The sequence below is a fragment of the Synchiropus splendidus genome, chromosome 2 (assembly GCF_027744825.2).
Source record: "Synchiropus splendidus isolate RoL2022-P1 chromosome 2, RoL_Sspl_1.0, whole genome shotgun sequence".
In the NCBI taxonomy this organism is placed as follows: domain Eukaryota; kingdom Metazoa; phylum Chordata; class Actinopteri; order Syngnathiformes; family Callionymidae; genus Synchiropus; species Synchiropus splendidus.
This window is the reverse complement of record NC_071335.1, coordinates 20,137,954-20,150,173: the sequence shown is the minus strand read 5'-3', so window position 1 is coordinate 20,150,173 and position 12,220 is coordinate 20,137,954. Positions and strand designations below refer to the sequence as shown.

The 12,220-nt window shown below is 48.7% G+C and overlaps 8 protein-coding genes across 8 annotated transcripts; 5 read left to right on the top strand and 3 right to left on the bottom strand.

Annotated features, from left to right (window-relative positions):
* Positions 1-1,111: 1,111 nt before the first annotated feature.
* Positions 1,112-1,805, top strand: LOC128754443 (late histone H2B.L4-like). The gene has a single exon (XM_053857067.1). The coding sequence runs from the start codon at positions 1,114-1,116 to the stop codon at positions 1,465-1,467; it is 354 nt and encodes a 117-aa protein (XP_053713042.1). The 5' UTR covers positions 1,112-1,113; the 3' UTR covers positions 1,468-1,805.
* A 135-nt stretch (positions 1,806-1,940) lies between these two features.
* LOC128753819 (histone H3) lies at positions 1,941-2,552 on the top strand. Its single transcript, XM_053855938.1, has one exon. The coding sequence runs from the start codon at positions 2,054-2,056 to the stop codon at positions 2,462-2,464; it is 411 nt and encodes a 136-aa protein (XP_053711913.1). The 5' UTR covers positions 1,941-2,053; the 3' UTR covers positions 2,465-2,552.
* A 422-nt stretch (positions 2,553-2,974) lies between these two features.
* Positions 2,975-4,576, top strand: LOC128754834 (histone H2AX-like). The gene is made up of 3 exons (XM_053857775.1): positions 2,975-3,362; positions 3,514-3,536; positions 4,177-4,576. Exons 1-3 carry the CDS (start codon positions 2,989-2,991, stop codon positions 4,566-4,568), a joined length of 789 nt encoding a protein of 262 aa, XP_053713750.1. The 5' UTR covers positions 2,975-2,988; the 3' UTR covers positions 4,569-4,576.
* A 478-nt stretch (positions 4,577-5,054) lies between these two features.
* LOC128754855 (histone H2B 1/2-like) lies at positions 5,055-5,476 on the top strand. The gene has a single exon (XM_053857802.1). It carries the CDS (start codon positions 5,055-5,057, stop codon positions 5,427-5,429), a length of 375 nt encoding a protein of 124 aa, XP_053713777.1. The 3' UTR covers positions 5,430-5,476.
* Positions 5,477-5,978: 502 nt separating this feature from the next.
* On the top strand, positions 5,979-6,290 carry LOC128754861 (histone H4). Its single transcript, XM_053857808.1, has one exon. It carries the CDS (start codon positions 5,979-5,981, stop codon positions 6,288-6,290), a length of 312 nt encoding a protein of 103 aa, XP_053713783.1.
* A 1,775-nt stretch (positions 6,291-8,065) lies between these two features.
* On the bottom strand, positions 8,066-8,604 carry LOC128754854 (histone H2B 1/2). Its single transcript, XM_053857801.1, has one exon. It carries the CDS (start codon positions 8,599-8,601, stop codon positions 8,227-8,229), a length of 375 nt encoding a protein of 124 aa, XP_053713776.1. The 5' UTR covers positions 8,602-8,604; the 3' UTR covers positions 8,066-8,226.
* A 485-nt stretch (positions 8,605-9,089) lies between these two features.
* Positions 9,090-9,614, bottom strand: LOC128754852 (histone H2A-like). Its single transcript, XM_053857798.1, has one exon. It carries the CDS (start codon positions 9,474-9,476, stop codon positions 9,090-9,092), a length of 387 nt encoding a protein of 128 aa, XP_053713773.1. The 5' UTR covers positions 9,477-9,614.
* Positions 9,615-9,935: 321 nt separating this feature from the next.
* On the bottom strand, positions 9,936-10,611 carry LOC128754840 (histone H1-like). The gene has a single exon (XM_053857782.1). It carries the CDS (start codon positions 10,592-10,594, stop codon positions 9,974-9,976), a length of 621 nt encoding a protein of 206 aa, XP_053713757.1. The 5' UTR covers positions 10,595-10,611; the 3' UTR covers positions 9,936-9,973.
* Positions 10,612-12,220: the final 1,609 nt, after the last annotated feature.

Here is a 12,220-nt window from a genome sequence, read left to right as displayed (position 1 = left end):
TCTGTCAGTTGGCTGCATAGTTTAAGCAAAAACACAAATCCGTCAACTACTGGCAACGTTACAAACACACCGTCCATCAGCATTTTCCCCTCCCTTGATCGGTGAGTTGGACTGAGGAAAGCGACTTGAAGATACCTGCCACTGCTGAGACTGAAGCAGTGGGTGAACAACTACAACTACAGTGGGTGGAAACACTGAACAAATCAATGGCAAATCACCATTACTCCCCTTAATAGTATCCTTTGAACTTTAATAATAATTGTAGGTGCTCTTTAGTTTTTCAAACGCCTGCCCTAATAGCCTAACAAAGCAAGGACTGTATCGCCTCTGTATCAGGGCAAAGTATATAATAGTATTATATAATATAATAAAAAGTAGCCCCCCGTCTATTTTTGAAAATTGAGATTATTTGATCTGGATCCGTCCTTTGATGACAAAATTTGAATTTAAATATACTAAAATAGCCCACTATTTTTGCTTTTCTTCTATCGCAAGATACTGTATAAATATTTGTCTTCATCAGTATCATATTTGAATATTGTAATACAAACAACCTGTGTCCCAGACCATGCATGCAGCCCACTGCCCTAATAACCACACTATTCCAGAAAGGGCCGCAAAGGTTGCAGGGTTTTGTTTCAGCTTCTTCCTTGTGTAGCTCCTCACAAGCAGAAATGACGTAGATTCCTGCTGTCGAACCGAAAAACATGTCTAGAATTCCTTATGCAAGTTTTTACAACAGTTGCAATTACAATATTTTACCAGTAGTAGCGCTAAAAACAAAGCTACATTTGTGTTGCTTTAATGGTAGTTTCGTCTTCGTCTAATGACCGCATCCAGCCGATCCAAAAACACGTCCAACAATCAAGTATCTAGTTAATCGACATCCGCAAAACTGCAGTAACAAGAGGAAAAAAATCTTCATGTTAATATCCAGCTCCACGCATGCAGACAGCCGGACACTGACAGTCGACCTGTCTTGTACAATAAACAGCGCTCGTCACAAAGCGCAGCCGCACCAAGCCCTTTTCTCTGTAGCCAATCAGAACGATGCAACGACGGAGCTTATAAATAGGCTGCTGCTTCTTTCGAGACAGCCCGTTCAGTGTCAGCATGTCGAAACCAGCGAAGACCCCGGGCAGACGCGCAAAAAAGAGGAAGGAGAGCTTCGCCATCTACTTGAAGAAGGTACTCAAGCAGATTCACCCCGACATCGACATCTCGTTCAAAGCCATGACAATGATGAACTCGTTCGTCAACGACATCTTCGACTGCATCGCCCGTGAAGCGTCTCGCCTGACTCGCTACAACAAGCGCTCCACCATCTCTTCCCGGGAGATCCAGACCGCCGTGCGTCTGCTTCTTCACGGTGAGCTGGCCAGGCACGGGATGACACAGGGAACCAAGGCCGTCACCAGGTACACCAGCTCCGCTGGTCGCCCGACTGTTGAATCACAAGCCTTGTAACGTGCATATAAATAAGTAAATAAACTCTCCCTACAAACACAAGCTCACCACAACCCTCGAGGGAGTCCACTTTATGAGGCATATGGGTCAGTACAATAAAAGACTGAATCATTCGCATGGATCGGTCCAAGGAATCCTCCTGGCACAGAGGAAATCCTGAAGCTAATGTTCCTGACTTTTCAAACTGTGAGTCCTTTTTGTTCCTTCAACCCAAACGACAAAACGTGGTTAAAAAAAAAGGTTTTGGGACTGATTCAACACGCAAGCGCAGCAAGACGGAATGTGTGAACATCTTTTAATTTCATGCAAGACAATTTTCTTTCAAATCAAATGTATAATGACAGGATTTTTATTAAAATATCAGAACCTCGACACGGTGTAAACTGCTTTGAATGGTGGATTTGAAATCGATTCCTCCAATCAGCAGTGAGGCCCTTTCCTTGTAGGCGGAGTATAAGTCCGCAAGTCACCAATCGGGACCAGGGCTGTAAAATGGCGTCTGGATGACGAGACTCTCGGCGCTTATAAAACGGAACCTCAACCACTCAGCAGTCACTTTTTCTGAGCAGAAAAGAGTTCCGCTGACATGGCCAGAACCAAGCAGACCGCCCGTAAGTCCACCGGAGGCAAAGCCCCCAGGAAGCAGCTGGCCACCAAGGCCGCCCGCAAGAGCGCCCCGGCCACCGGCGGAGTCAAGAAGCCTCACCGTTACAGGCCCGGCACCGTGGCTCTGCGAGAGATCCGTCGCTACCAGAAGTCCACCGAGCTGCTGATCCGCAAGCTGCCGTTCCAGCGTCTGGTCCGTGAGATCGCGCAGGACTTCAAGACCGATCTGCGCTTCCAGAGCTCCGCCGTCATGGCTCTTCAGGAAGCCAGCGAGGCTTATCTGGTCGGCCTCTTCGAGGACACCAACCTGTGCGCCATCCACGCCAAGAGAGTCACCATCATGCCCAAAGACATCCAGCTGGCGCGCCGCATCCGCGGAGAGAGAGCTTAAATCCCCACGCCTCGACATCACAACGGCTCTTTTCAGAGCCCCACATCCTCTCGAATGAGTGTTTGTTCCTAAATGTTTTCGCTGCAATTCACCCCAATTTGCCACGCAGCACATATCGATACAAAATGTTGAGGTAAAAGTGATCATGCGGCCGCTCCTGATTTGTCTTCCGAAAGTCATCAAATTAGTTTGAGCTTCTCGTAGTACATGCAATGTGTGATGCAAACAAACGTGATGTGTCACTGCGTTGAGTACTGTATTAAAAATCTCCCCAGAAAGCTATATATATGTATGGGGAGATTAATACATTCTACCATATATTCAAACTATTTTCAAATGTGATTTTCTGATATTTCCTCATATCTTCAAACTCAAATCCGTGAGCGGTGAGTCATTGTCAACTCTGATTGGATAACAGCATCAGTGTTAGTTTCCACCAATGAATGAGCAGCATTACGTATATAAGGAGAGGACAGCCACGTATTGAGTCATTCACGCACATTACTCGAGGATAGCGCGTCAAGATGTCTGGAAGAGGCAAAGGAGCAGGAAAAGCCCGTGCTAAGGCCAAGTCCCGTTCATCCAGAGCGGGTCTTCAGTTTCCAGTCGGTCGTGTTCACAGACTACTTCGTAAAGGCAACTATGCGGAGCGTGTCGGCGCTGGTGCTCCCGTCTACTTGGCGGCCGTGCTGGAGTATCTGACCGCTGAGATCCTGGAGCTGGCTGGAAACGCCGCCCGCGACAACAAGAAGACCAGGATCATCCCCCGCCACCTGCAGCTGGCTGTCCGCAACGACGAGGAGCTCAACAAGCTGCTCGGAGGAGTCACCATCGCTCAGGGTGGAGTGTTGCCTAACATCCAGGCGGTTCTGCTGCCCAAGAAGACAGAGAAGTCCAAGTAAAATCACCCGCTTACGAAAAATCCAAAGGCTCTTTTAAGAGCCACTCACAGTCCTCAAATGAGCTCTGTCCTTGAGTCGTGGGGGGTGGATGCTTTATTCTTGTTTATGTACCTTTTTTTTATCGTACATGTTACATCGCTGCTGGAGGAAAACTACTATAAAAGCTAAAATGATCACATAGGCAGCATCTGCTTTAACTCAAGCTTCGTTTATCAGTGAGATGAGCTTTCAGGACGGCCAGCATTCCACAAATATATTATGGTGATAATGGTGAACATTTTCACGGGTCATAGCGTTGTCTGCCGAATCCTGATTCCTCGTCTCTGAAAACAAGTTCAGTCGTAGAACTTCAAAGGTTTGTGTTGATAATTGTGGCAATTATTTCGTAAACATGGTGAGTTTCTCTCATGACGAACGTGAACGTCTCTTCGAGTTGAAACCAAATATGATTTTTAATTTGTGATGTCATTGCTCAGAGATTATAATTCCGAATGAGTATCTTGCAAAACGTCATGGTGACCATTAAAGTTTTCCCGCTTCAACGTGATCTAATATGTTTTTCGAAATTATTCCAGGACTTCCAAAATGGTTCGTTTTTCATTATACACCGCGACTCTGAATGTGCCCTTTTGGCCACTGGATCCACCTCCAACTGCGGCGGCGCCACAATCTCAGCTATTCATTGGAGGAAGGCCTTTAAAGAGCGCGCGCATTCGTTTGTGCCCTGCGAAGGACCGCCCTCCTCCTCGGACATATATACAGGCTTCCTGTCGTTAGCCGCAGCATATTTCGAACTTAACTCGTTACAAGCTACCATGAGTGGAAGAGGCAAAACCGGCGGCAAGTCCCGCGCCAAGGCCAAGTCCCGCTCCTCCAGAGCCGGACTCCAGTTCCCGGTCGGTCGTGTCCACAGGCTGCTCAGGAAGGGCAACTACGCTCAGCGCGTCGGTGCCGGTGCCCCCGTCTACCTGGCGGCCGTGCTGGAGTATCTGACCGCTGAGATCCTGGAGCTGGCTGGAAACGCTGCCCGCGACAACAAGAAGACCAGAATCATCCCCCGCCATCTGCAGCTGGCTGTCCGCAACGACGAGGAGCTCAACAAGCTGCTCGGAGGAGTCACCATCGCTCAGGGCGGAGTGCTGCCCAACATCCAGGCGGTTCTGCTGCCCAAGAAGACCGAGAAGCCCGCCAAGGCCAAGTAAAGGCTCCAACACCACAAAGGCTCTTTTCAGAGCCACCCACTTTCAACTAGAGAGCAGTTCACCATTCAGTTATAACCTGTAGTCACATTAACTAAATGAAATGACAGACATCCCGTATGTCCCTAACAGTGTTCGCTTTAGGAGATTTTGCTGCCTTTCCGATTTCACTCTGCATTTTAGTTCCAGCCCAGAATAGACTGTATTCCACGTGAATGAACACGAACGCGTCTCGTTTCTCTACCGGCAAAAGAACAATTACAAACAACTCCATTCTCAGCAAACTCAGATAAACATACATATAGTACAGAAACACTCAAACACACGCAGTGTCGGGCCGTAAGCTAAGAACAGCAGAAACAAGAGTAACAGAAGCCTTTTGCAGGCAGCCAATCAGAAACGGGCAACGACACACTCGCGTGTCAGCTCCGCCACTATAAGAGCAGGAGCTGCGCCGCTGGCAGTCATTCGCTACTGTCCAGCAGCAACATGCCTGAACCAGCCAAGTCCGCGCCCAAGAAGGGCTCCAAGAAAGCCGTGACCAAGACCGCCGGCAAAGGAGGCAAAAAGAAGAGGAGGACCAGGAAGGAGAGCTACGCCATCTACGTGTACAAGGTGCTCAAGCAGGTCCACCCCGACACCGGCATCTCGTCCAAGGCCATGAGCATCATGAACTCGTTCGTCAACGACATCTTCGAGCGCATCGCCGGAGAAGCCTCTCGCTTGGCTCACTACAACAAGCGCTCCACCATCTCTTCCCGGGAGATCCAGACCGCCGTGCGCCTGCTCCTCCCTGGTGAGCTGGCCAAGCACGCCGTGTCCGAAGGAACCAAGGCCGTCACCAAGTACACCAGCTCCAAGTAAACTTAAGCCCTTTGTCCAACGGCTCTTTTCAGAGCCACCCACCTTCAATCTGAAGACTTTCCTATTGAATAATATGTATGTACTGGAGCAGCACTTTGCCTTGTCCTTGCTTTATTTTTTAACACAAGCGACCACTTTTCTGTTTATTTTTTTTTAGATAATCTGGACAATCTCTTCAACTCATCCAGCTCTTCAGAATAAAACCATGTATTATAATGTGCGGTAAAGCGAATAAAGAATGTATGGAGATACTATGCAAAAAGTACAAGACTCGTGCAACAACTCCCGAATGAAAAGAACATTCAAGTCTTGAGAAGAATGTATACTGTATATGTGGAATATAGTCTACAGTGGAAACGCAGCAAAGGTTTGGCTGCAATGGCTTCCTGAACGTGCTGAGGTTGATACGATTATTGAGGAGTCAGTACGATGACGTCAATGCCTGGGCGGTTCTTTACAGTGGTCTTCAATTAGGTCCGCTCAACTCAGTTAATACTGGCGGCAGCACATACGTTCAGCATTTCAATTCGAAAACTTTGATCTACAAGCATGTCTGGCAGAGGCAAGGGCGGGAAGGGACTCGGTAAAGGAGGCGCCAAGCGTCACCGCAAGGTTCTTCGCGACAACATCCAGGGCATCACCAAGCCCGCAATCCGCCGTCTGGCTCGCCGTGGCGGAGTCAAGCGAATCTCCGGTCTGATCTACGAGGAGACCCGCGGAGTGCTCAAGGTGTTCCTGGAGAACGTGATCCGTGACGCCGTCACCTACACCGAGCACGCCAAGAGGAAGACTGTGACTGCCATGGATGTGGTATACGCTCTCAAGAGGCAGGGCCGCACTCTGTACGGCTTCGGCGGTTAAACCCAACTAGATACACTCGAAACACAAAGGCTCTTTTAAGAGCCGCCCACACCACCTGAACAGCTTTGGCTCTGGTCCGTGAGCTCTCTCCTCATGTGCTGAAATAAATACACAGCATTCAGTTGTGAAACAGTTTCGACAGGTTTGATGGGAAATAACTTGGCAAGCAAAATTCCTGACTGGAAAGCTAGTGGCAAACAGTGGCTCCCTCACTTGAGGCCCTCCACAGTGACAAAGCTCTCAGGCTCCACTCAGCGAAGTCATTGTTCAGATGTCAATGTTGTTGACACTACTGCAAATAACACTACATCTACTAAAGCTTTGATGGACAAATAGATAAATATAAAATCTTTTCACAATTGTTTTCCCAACTTGTTGGATTATTAAATGACGAGCTGTGCTAAATTACTTACTGTAAGATAGAAGCGTAAATTGTGTATACATATTGCAATGTTGACTGATGGTTTTTGAATTATACATATATACGATTCCACAAAAGCTGCTTTCATGCTGATATATCAAGTATTTCACAGGGAGCGTTTCAATGCAAAGACTGGACACGACCCGAGACGCCATTTGGCCACTTTACGGTACATCAGAAGCAGGTTATGTTTTGGCAATAGACAAAAAAAAAGACAAAAACGGTAATGTTTGACTTTGTGATAGTTTTATATATTGTGGATGTGACAACTGTGGTGAATGCTTTAAATGTGTTTTTACATTTTAAATTTGACAATTAAAGTTTCGTAGGTGAGTGCCATGAAACGTTCGCCCGTTAGTTCGAGTGTGTGGCTCTGAAAAGAGCCGTTGTGGTGTCGAGTGAGAGGCGTGGGGATTTAAGCTCTCTCTCCGCGGATGCGGCGGGCCAGCTGGATGTCTTTAGGCATGATAGTGACTCTCTTGGCGTGGATGGCGCACAGGTTGGTGTCCTCGAAGAGGCCGACCAGATAAGCCTCGCTGGCCTCCTGCAGAGCCATAACAGCGGAGCTCTGGAAGCGCAGATCAGTCTTGAAGTCCTGCGCGATCTCACGGACCAGACGCTGGAAGGGCAGCTTGCGGATCAGCAGCTCGGTGGACTTCTGGTAGCGACGGATCTCTCGCAGAGCCACGGTGCCGGGCCTGTAACGGTGAGGCTTCTTGACTCCGCCGGTGGCCGGGGCGCTCTTGCGGGCGGCCTTGGTGGCCAGCTGCTTCCTGGGGGCTTTGCCTCCGGTGGACTTACGGGCGGTCTGCTTGGTTCTGGCCATGGTAGCACGATCCTCTTTCTCTTCAACAGAAAAATTGTAAAAGCTTATCTGGCGCTTGTCTTTTAACGGTGTCGCGCGTGACGTCAGTATGGCGCTTTTCCCAGAGCTCCTGTACTGATTGGCCATTACTGCGCGACAGATCCACCCAGTGGGCTCTGATTGGAGGAATCCGTCCCGCTACATTTCAAATCCGTTTTGTGGGTGTGAAGGCGGTTAATGGACAGACAACAACATGAGCGCTGCTCGCGAATAAATGTGACCCGCGCATGTCTTGAGTTTTGCTTTTTGCAATTTGAGATAGAAATTACCAAGAAGCGGAAATATGAATGACCCCGTCTGTTTACAACGCGATCATCATTAATTCCATTCTGGCAGATTTGAAGCAGCAGAATTCATTTGTATATAAGGCATGTGAATATGTGAACGTTACATCATGTTCCGTTTTTTTTCCATTCAAGCTCCCTTTCTGCTGATGGACACTAGCTTCTAATGGGGACATATTAAAGGCCCAAGCCCAGTGTTCGGACCAGCTTTATTGAAGAAAGTGGGTTTACGAAGAGTACATCAACGACTTCTCTGCAATTTACTGTACACATTCATTCATCTGCGAACATGGGAGTAAGGCGAGCTCATTAGATGCAGTGGGTGGCTCTGAAAAGAGCCGTTGGATAAAGGGTGTGGAGCACCGTCTACTTGGAGCTGGTGTACTTGGTGACGGCCTTGGTTCCTTCGGACACGGCGTGTTTGGCCAGCTCACCAGGGAGGAGCAGGCGCACAGCGGTCTGGATCTCCCGGGAAGAGATGGTGGAGCGCTTGTTGTAGTGAGCCAGGCGAGAAGCTTCTCCGGCGATGCGCTCGAAGATGTCGTTGACGAACGAGTTCATGATGCTCATGGCCTTGGACGAGATGCCGGTGTCGGGGTGGACCTGCTTGAGCACCTTGTACACGTAGATGGCGTAGCTCTCCTTCCTGGTCCTCTTCTTCTTTTTGCCTCCTTTGCCGGCGGTCTTGGTCACGGCTTTCTTGGAGCCCTTCTTGGGCGCGGACTTGGCTGGTTCAGGCATGTTGCTGCTGGACAGTAGCGAATGACTGCCAGCGGCGCAGCTCCTGCTCTTATAGTGGCGGAGCTGGCGCGCGAGTGTGTCGTTGCCTGTTTCTGATTGGCTGCCTGCAAAAGGCTTTTGTTACTTATTATGTTTCTGCTGTTCTTAGCTTACGGCCCGACACTGCGTGTGTTGAGTGTTTCTGTACTATATGTATGTTTATCTGAGTTTGCTGAGAATGGAGTTGTTTGTAATTGTTCTTTTGCCGGTAGAGAAACGAGACGCGTTCGTGTTCATTCACGTGGAATACAGTCTATTCTGGGCTGGAACTAAAATGCAAAGTGAAATCGGAAAGGCAGCAAAATCTCCTAAAGCGACCATTGTTAGGGACATACGGGATGTCTGTCATTTCATTTAGTTAATGTGACTACAGGTTATAACTGAATGGTGAACTGCTCTCTAGCTGAAAGTGGGTGGCTCTGAAAAGAGCCTTTGTGGTGTTGGAGCCTTTACTTGGCCTTGGCGGGCTTCTCGGTCTTCTTGGGCAGCAGAACCGCCTGGATGTTGGGCAGCACTCCGCCCTGAGCGATGGTGACTCCTCCGAGCAGCTTGTTGAGCTCCTCGTCGTTGCGGACAGCCAGCTGCAGATGGCGGGGGATGATTCTGGTCTTCTTGTTGTCGCGGGCAGCGTTTCCAGCCAGCTCCAGGATCTCAGCGGTCAGATACTCCAGCACGGCCGCCAGGTAGACGGGGGCGCCGGCACCGACGCGCTGAGCGTAGTTGCCCTTCCTGAGCAGCCTGTGGACACGACCGACCGGGAACTGGAGTCCGGCTCTGGAGGAGCGGGACTTGGCCTTGGCGCGGGACTTGCCGCCGGTTTTGCCTCTTCCACTCATGGTAGCTTGTAAAAGTTGAGTCCAGCTCGAGATGCGCTTGAAAGAGTGGGGCTGCGTCTATATAGGTCCGAGGGTGGGGGCGGTTACACAACGCTGCTTAAACGTTTTCCTCCAATCAGAAGCGGAGATTGTGCCGGAGTCTATGTTGGAGGCTGGTCGAGTGTCCAACAAGTGTTTCCTGTGAAACAGCGTTTTTGAAGCAGTGAATGAATAAACTAGCGAGTCTTTCGCTGTGCACTCGGTGATATGGGTTTATAGAAAATGAAGGCACGGATAAATTGTTCCACACGTCTGTGTTGTGATTTGTTGGTTTTTTATCGCGGAGGTGGATAATCTACGAGATTCTTCCATGACTCCCCAAATAACGCAATGTCGTCTCAATATTGAGTAAAGTTGTGATAAGATAGTTCAATGCACAACCACACACCAAACAGCGGAGGCTCATTAGAGAAGGTGGGTGGCTCTGAAAAGAGCCTTTGGTTGAAGGATCTGAGCGTCTACTTCTTCTTGGGTGCTGCCTTCTTAGCTTTGGGCTTGGCGGCAGCTTTCTTGGCGGGAGCCTTCTTCGCCGCCGGTTTCTTGGCCGCCTTCTTGGGACTCTTAGCGGGTTTCTTGGTGGCAGCTTTCTTGGGACTCTTCGTCGCCGCCTTCTTAGCTGCGGGTTTTTTAGCCGCCTTCTTTGGAGACTTCTTAGCGGCCACCGGCTTCTTCGCTGCGCTCTTGGGCTTCTTGGCTGCTGCGGGTTTCTTTGCCGCAGCGGGTTTCTTGGCGGCGGCCTTCTTAGCTTTAGGCGCAACTTTCTTGGCTTTGGGAGCTTCTTTCTTGCTCATCTTGAAGGAGCCAGAAGCTCCGGTGCCCTTGGTCTGAACCAGGGTTCCAGCGGTGACCAGCTTCTTCACAGCGGTCTTAACGCGAGCATTGTTCTTCTCCACATCGTAGCCGCCGGCGGAGAGAACCTTCTTAATGGCGGCCAGTGACACACCGCTGCGCTCCTTGGAGGCGGACACGGCCTTGACGATGAGCTCGCCGACGCTGGGGCCGGTCTTGGCGGGCTTCGAGCTCTTCTTCTTGGCGGCCTTGGCCGGAGCGGCGGCTGGAGCGGGGGCGACTTCTGTCATGTTTTCTCTCGAACGAACGTCTGTCTTATAGACTGTGGCGCTGCTGAGAGTGAGAGGCTCTTAAACTCGCCATGAGAACCGTAGAGAGTGAATGCAGCTGCAGCTCCGCCGAGTAGGGACGCCGCACCTCACTTGTGTTTTCTCTCCTTCTTCCAACAAGAAAAACAACAAGGTGGAAAAAAATGTCATAAATCGAAGCAGTCGCAAGTGAAACTGCACACTTTTATCTTCACTCTGAAGTTGTTGGATCTCCCGACTGTGTCCCGCTTTTACTCCCGGAGCCTCTGAAGCTCACTACTTCATCTCAGTTCGAGCCGTTGCTCGGAATTAGTACGACTTTATCATCTTCAAAAAGATCAAACTCGCCAAGCGCTTCATCGGTATCACATTTTACAATGACAGACAAGTTTATTTTTAAGATCCAAACCTCAGCTCGGCTCGTGAGGCTGAATATTTCTCAGTACACTCACAGTCGTCCTGAAAGAAACACAGATTAAACGCTCATTCTATTACTAGGATATATAATCACAATAAATCTAAAACAAGCCTGTTTAGTGATCAACCACCAAAGTGTGTGTATTGAGTCATTTAATTTTTTTTTCAGTCACCAATAGTAATAATTTGACTGACTGGTGAAGCTGTGTGTGCTTGGTTGGAGCTGACCCACAGTTTTCAGTCACTGATTCATAGGCTTTTTGAAATCGGACCTTAGTGTGAATACATTTGAAAACGTCAGATGCTAGTTTTTAAACTGCCACTTCACAACAATACTGGAGGACTAGAGAGTAGAGTACATTCTGCAGAAACCTAGGTGTTTTTCATAGAGGTGCTGCGGACGTGAGGGCAATGTAAAGAGAAACCAGTCACAAACACAAATGTTCTATTCAAGAGTGAACCTTTATTTTGTCAAACCATAACAAACAAGAACTGATGGATCTGAAAATCAAGCCAACAACCAACCCTGTGGTGTGCCCTCCAGACTTGCTAATGTGACTTTTTTGCAGCTGTTTATGCCAAAAAGGAAAACCTCTGGACTGTTTATTGAGACCACATGGGTCTCTAAACTCTTCCAGCTCCAACACAGCACACACAGCTTCACCAACCAGGTAATCTGCAATCATTGATTTTCTGTCAGCTGCAGCTAGTTTCTCCAGTTTGGTTAAACGGTGTGCTTCATTGACTGGAACAAAAACCCGCACGCACTGCAGCCCTTTCCAGGCTGTTTGTGGACCCCTGGTGTACCACAGCAGGATTGTGCTATCATGAAACATTCATTAGGAGGCGACTACAGAAGCCTAAATTGTGAAGTTCATTCAGGTCGAGATATACTTTAAATATAAGTTGCTTGTCACGAAGGAACATTATTTACAATAGTTTGGTTTTTTTAATGGTTTATGTTTACAGGTGGAACATGCATGTTGTTCAGATGGCGAATGGACACGGGGAGAAGGCGTGGCCTACCTGCAGTTCGGTCTGTAGTAGAGTGGAGTGACACAGTTCTTAACCTCTTCTATGACTGAACTAATGTATCATTATAATCAAGACATCATTGCCATTGGCGCCACTTAAATAAAAACGGTAGACACATGTAAATAACGACCCGTTTCCATAGAGTGGAGAGAACAG

Excerpts from the sequence above, each read along its gene's own strand:
- LOC128754852 (XM_053857798.1), bottom strand. The coding sequence starts at position 9,476 with ATGAGTGGAAGAGGCAAAACCGGCGGCAAGTCCCGCGCCAAGGCCAAG.
- LOC128753819 (XM_053855938.1), top strand. The coding sequence starts at position 2,054 with ATGGCCAGAACCAAGCAGACCGCCCGTAAGTCCACCGGAGGCAAAGCC.
- LOC128754855 (XM_053857802.1), top strand. The coding sequence starts at position 5,055 with ATGCCTGAACCAGCCAAGTCCGCGCCCAAGAAGGGCTCCAAGAAAGCC.
- LOC128754443 (XM_053857067.1), top strand. The coding sequence starts at position 1,114 with ATGTCGAAACCAGCGAAGACCCCGGGCAGACGCGCAAAAAAGAGGAAG.
- LOC128754834 (XM_053857775.1), top strand. The coding sequence starts at position 2,989 with ATGTCTGGAAGAGGCAAAGGAGCAGGAAAAGCCCGTGCTAAGGCCAAG. Across the intron at positions 3,363-3,513 it reads AAGAAGACAGAGAAGTCCAA|GAAAACTACTATAAAAGCTA; the intron begins GTAAAATCACCC and ends TCGCTGCTGGAG. Across the intron at positions 3,537-4,176 it reads AACTACTATAAAAGCTAAAA|CTACCATGAGTGGAAGAGGC; the intron begins TGATCACATAGG and ends ACTCGTTACAAG.
- LOC128754840 (XM_053857782.1), bottom strand. The coding sequence starts at position 10,594 with ATGACAGAAGTCGCCCCCGCTCCAGCCGCCGCTCCGGCCAAGGCCGCC.
- LOC128754861 (XM_053857808.1), top strand. The coding sequence starts at position 5,979 with ATGTCTGGCAGAGGCAAGGGCGGGAAGGGACTCGGTAAAGGAGGCGCC.
- LOC128754854 (XM_053857801.1), bottom strand. The coding sequence starts at position 8,601 with ATGCCTGAACCAGCCAAGTCCGCGCCCAAGAAGGGCTCCAAGAAAGCC.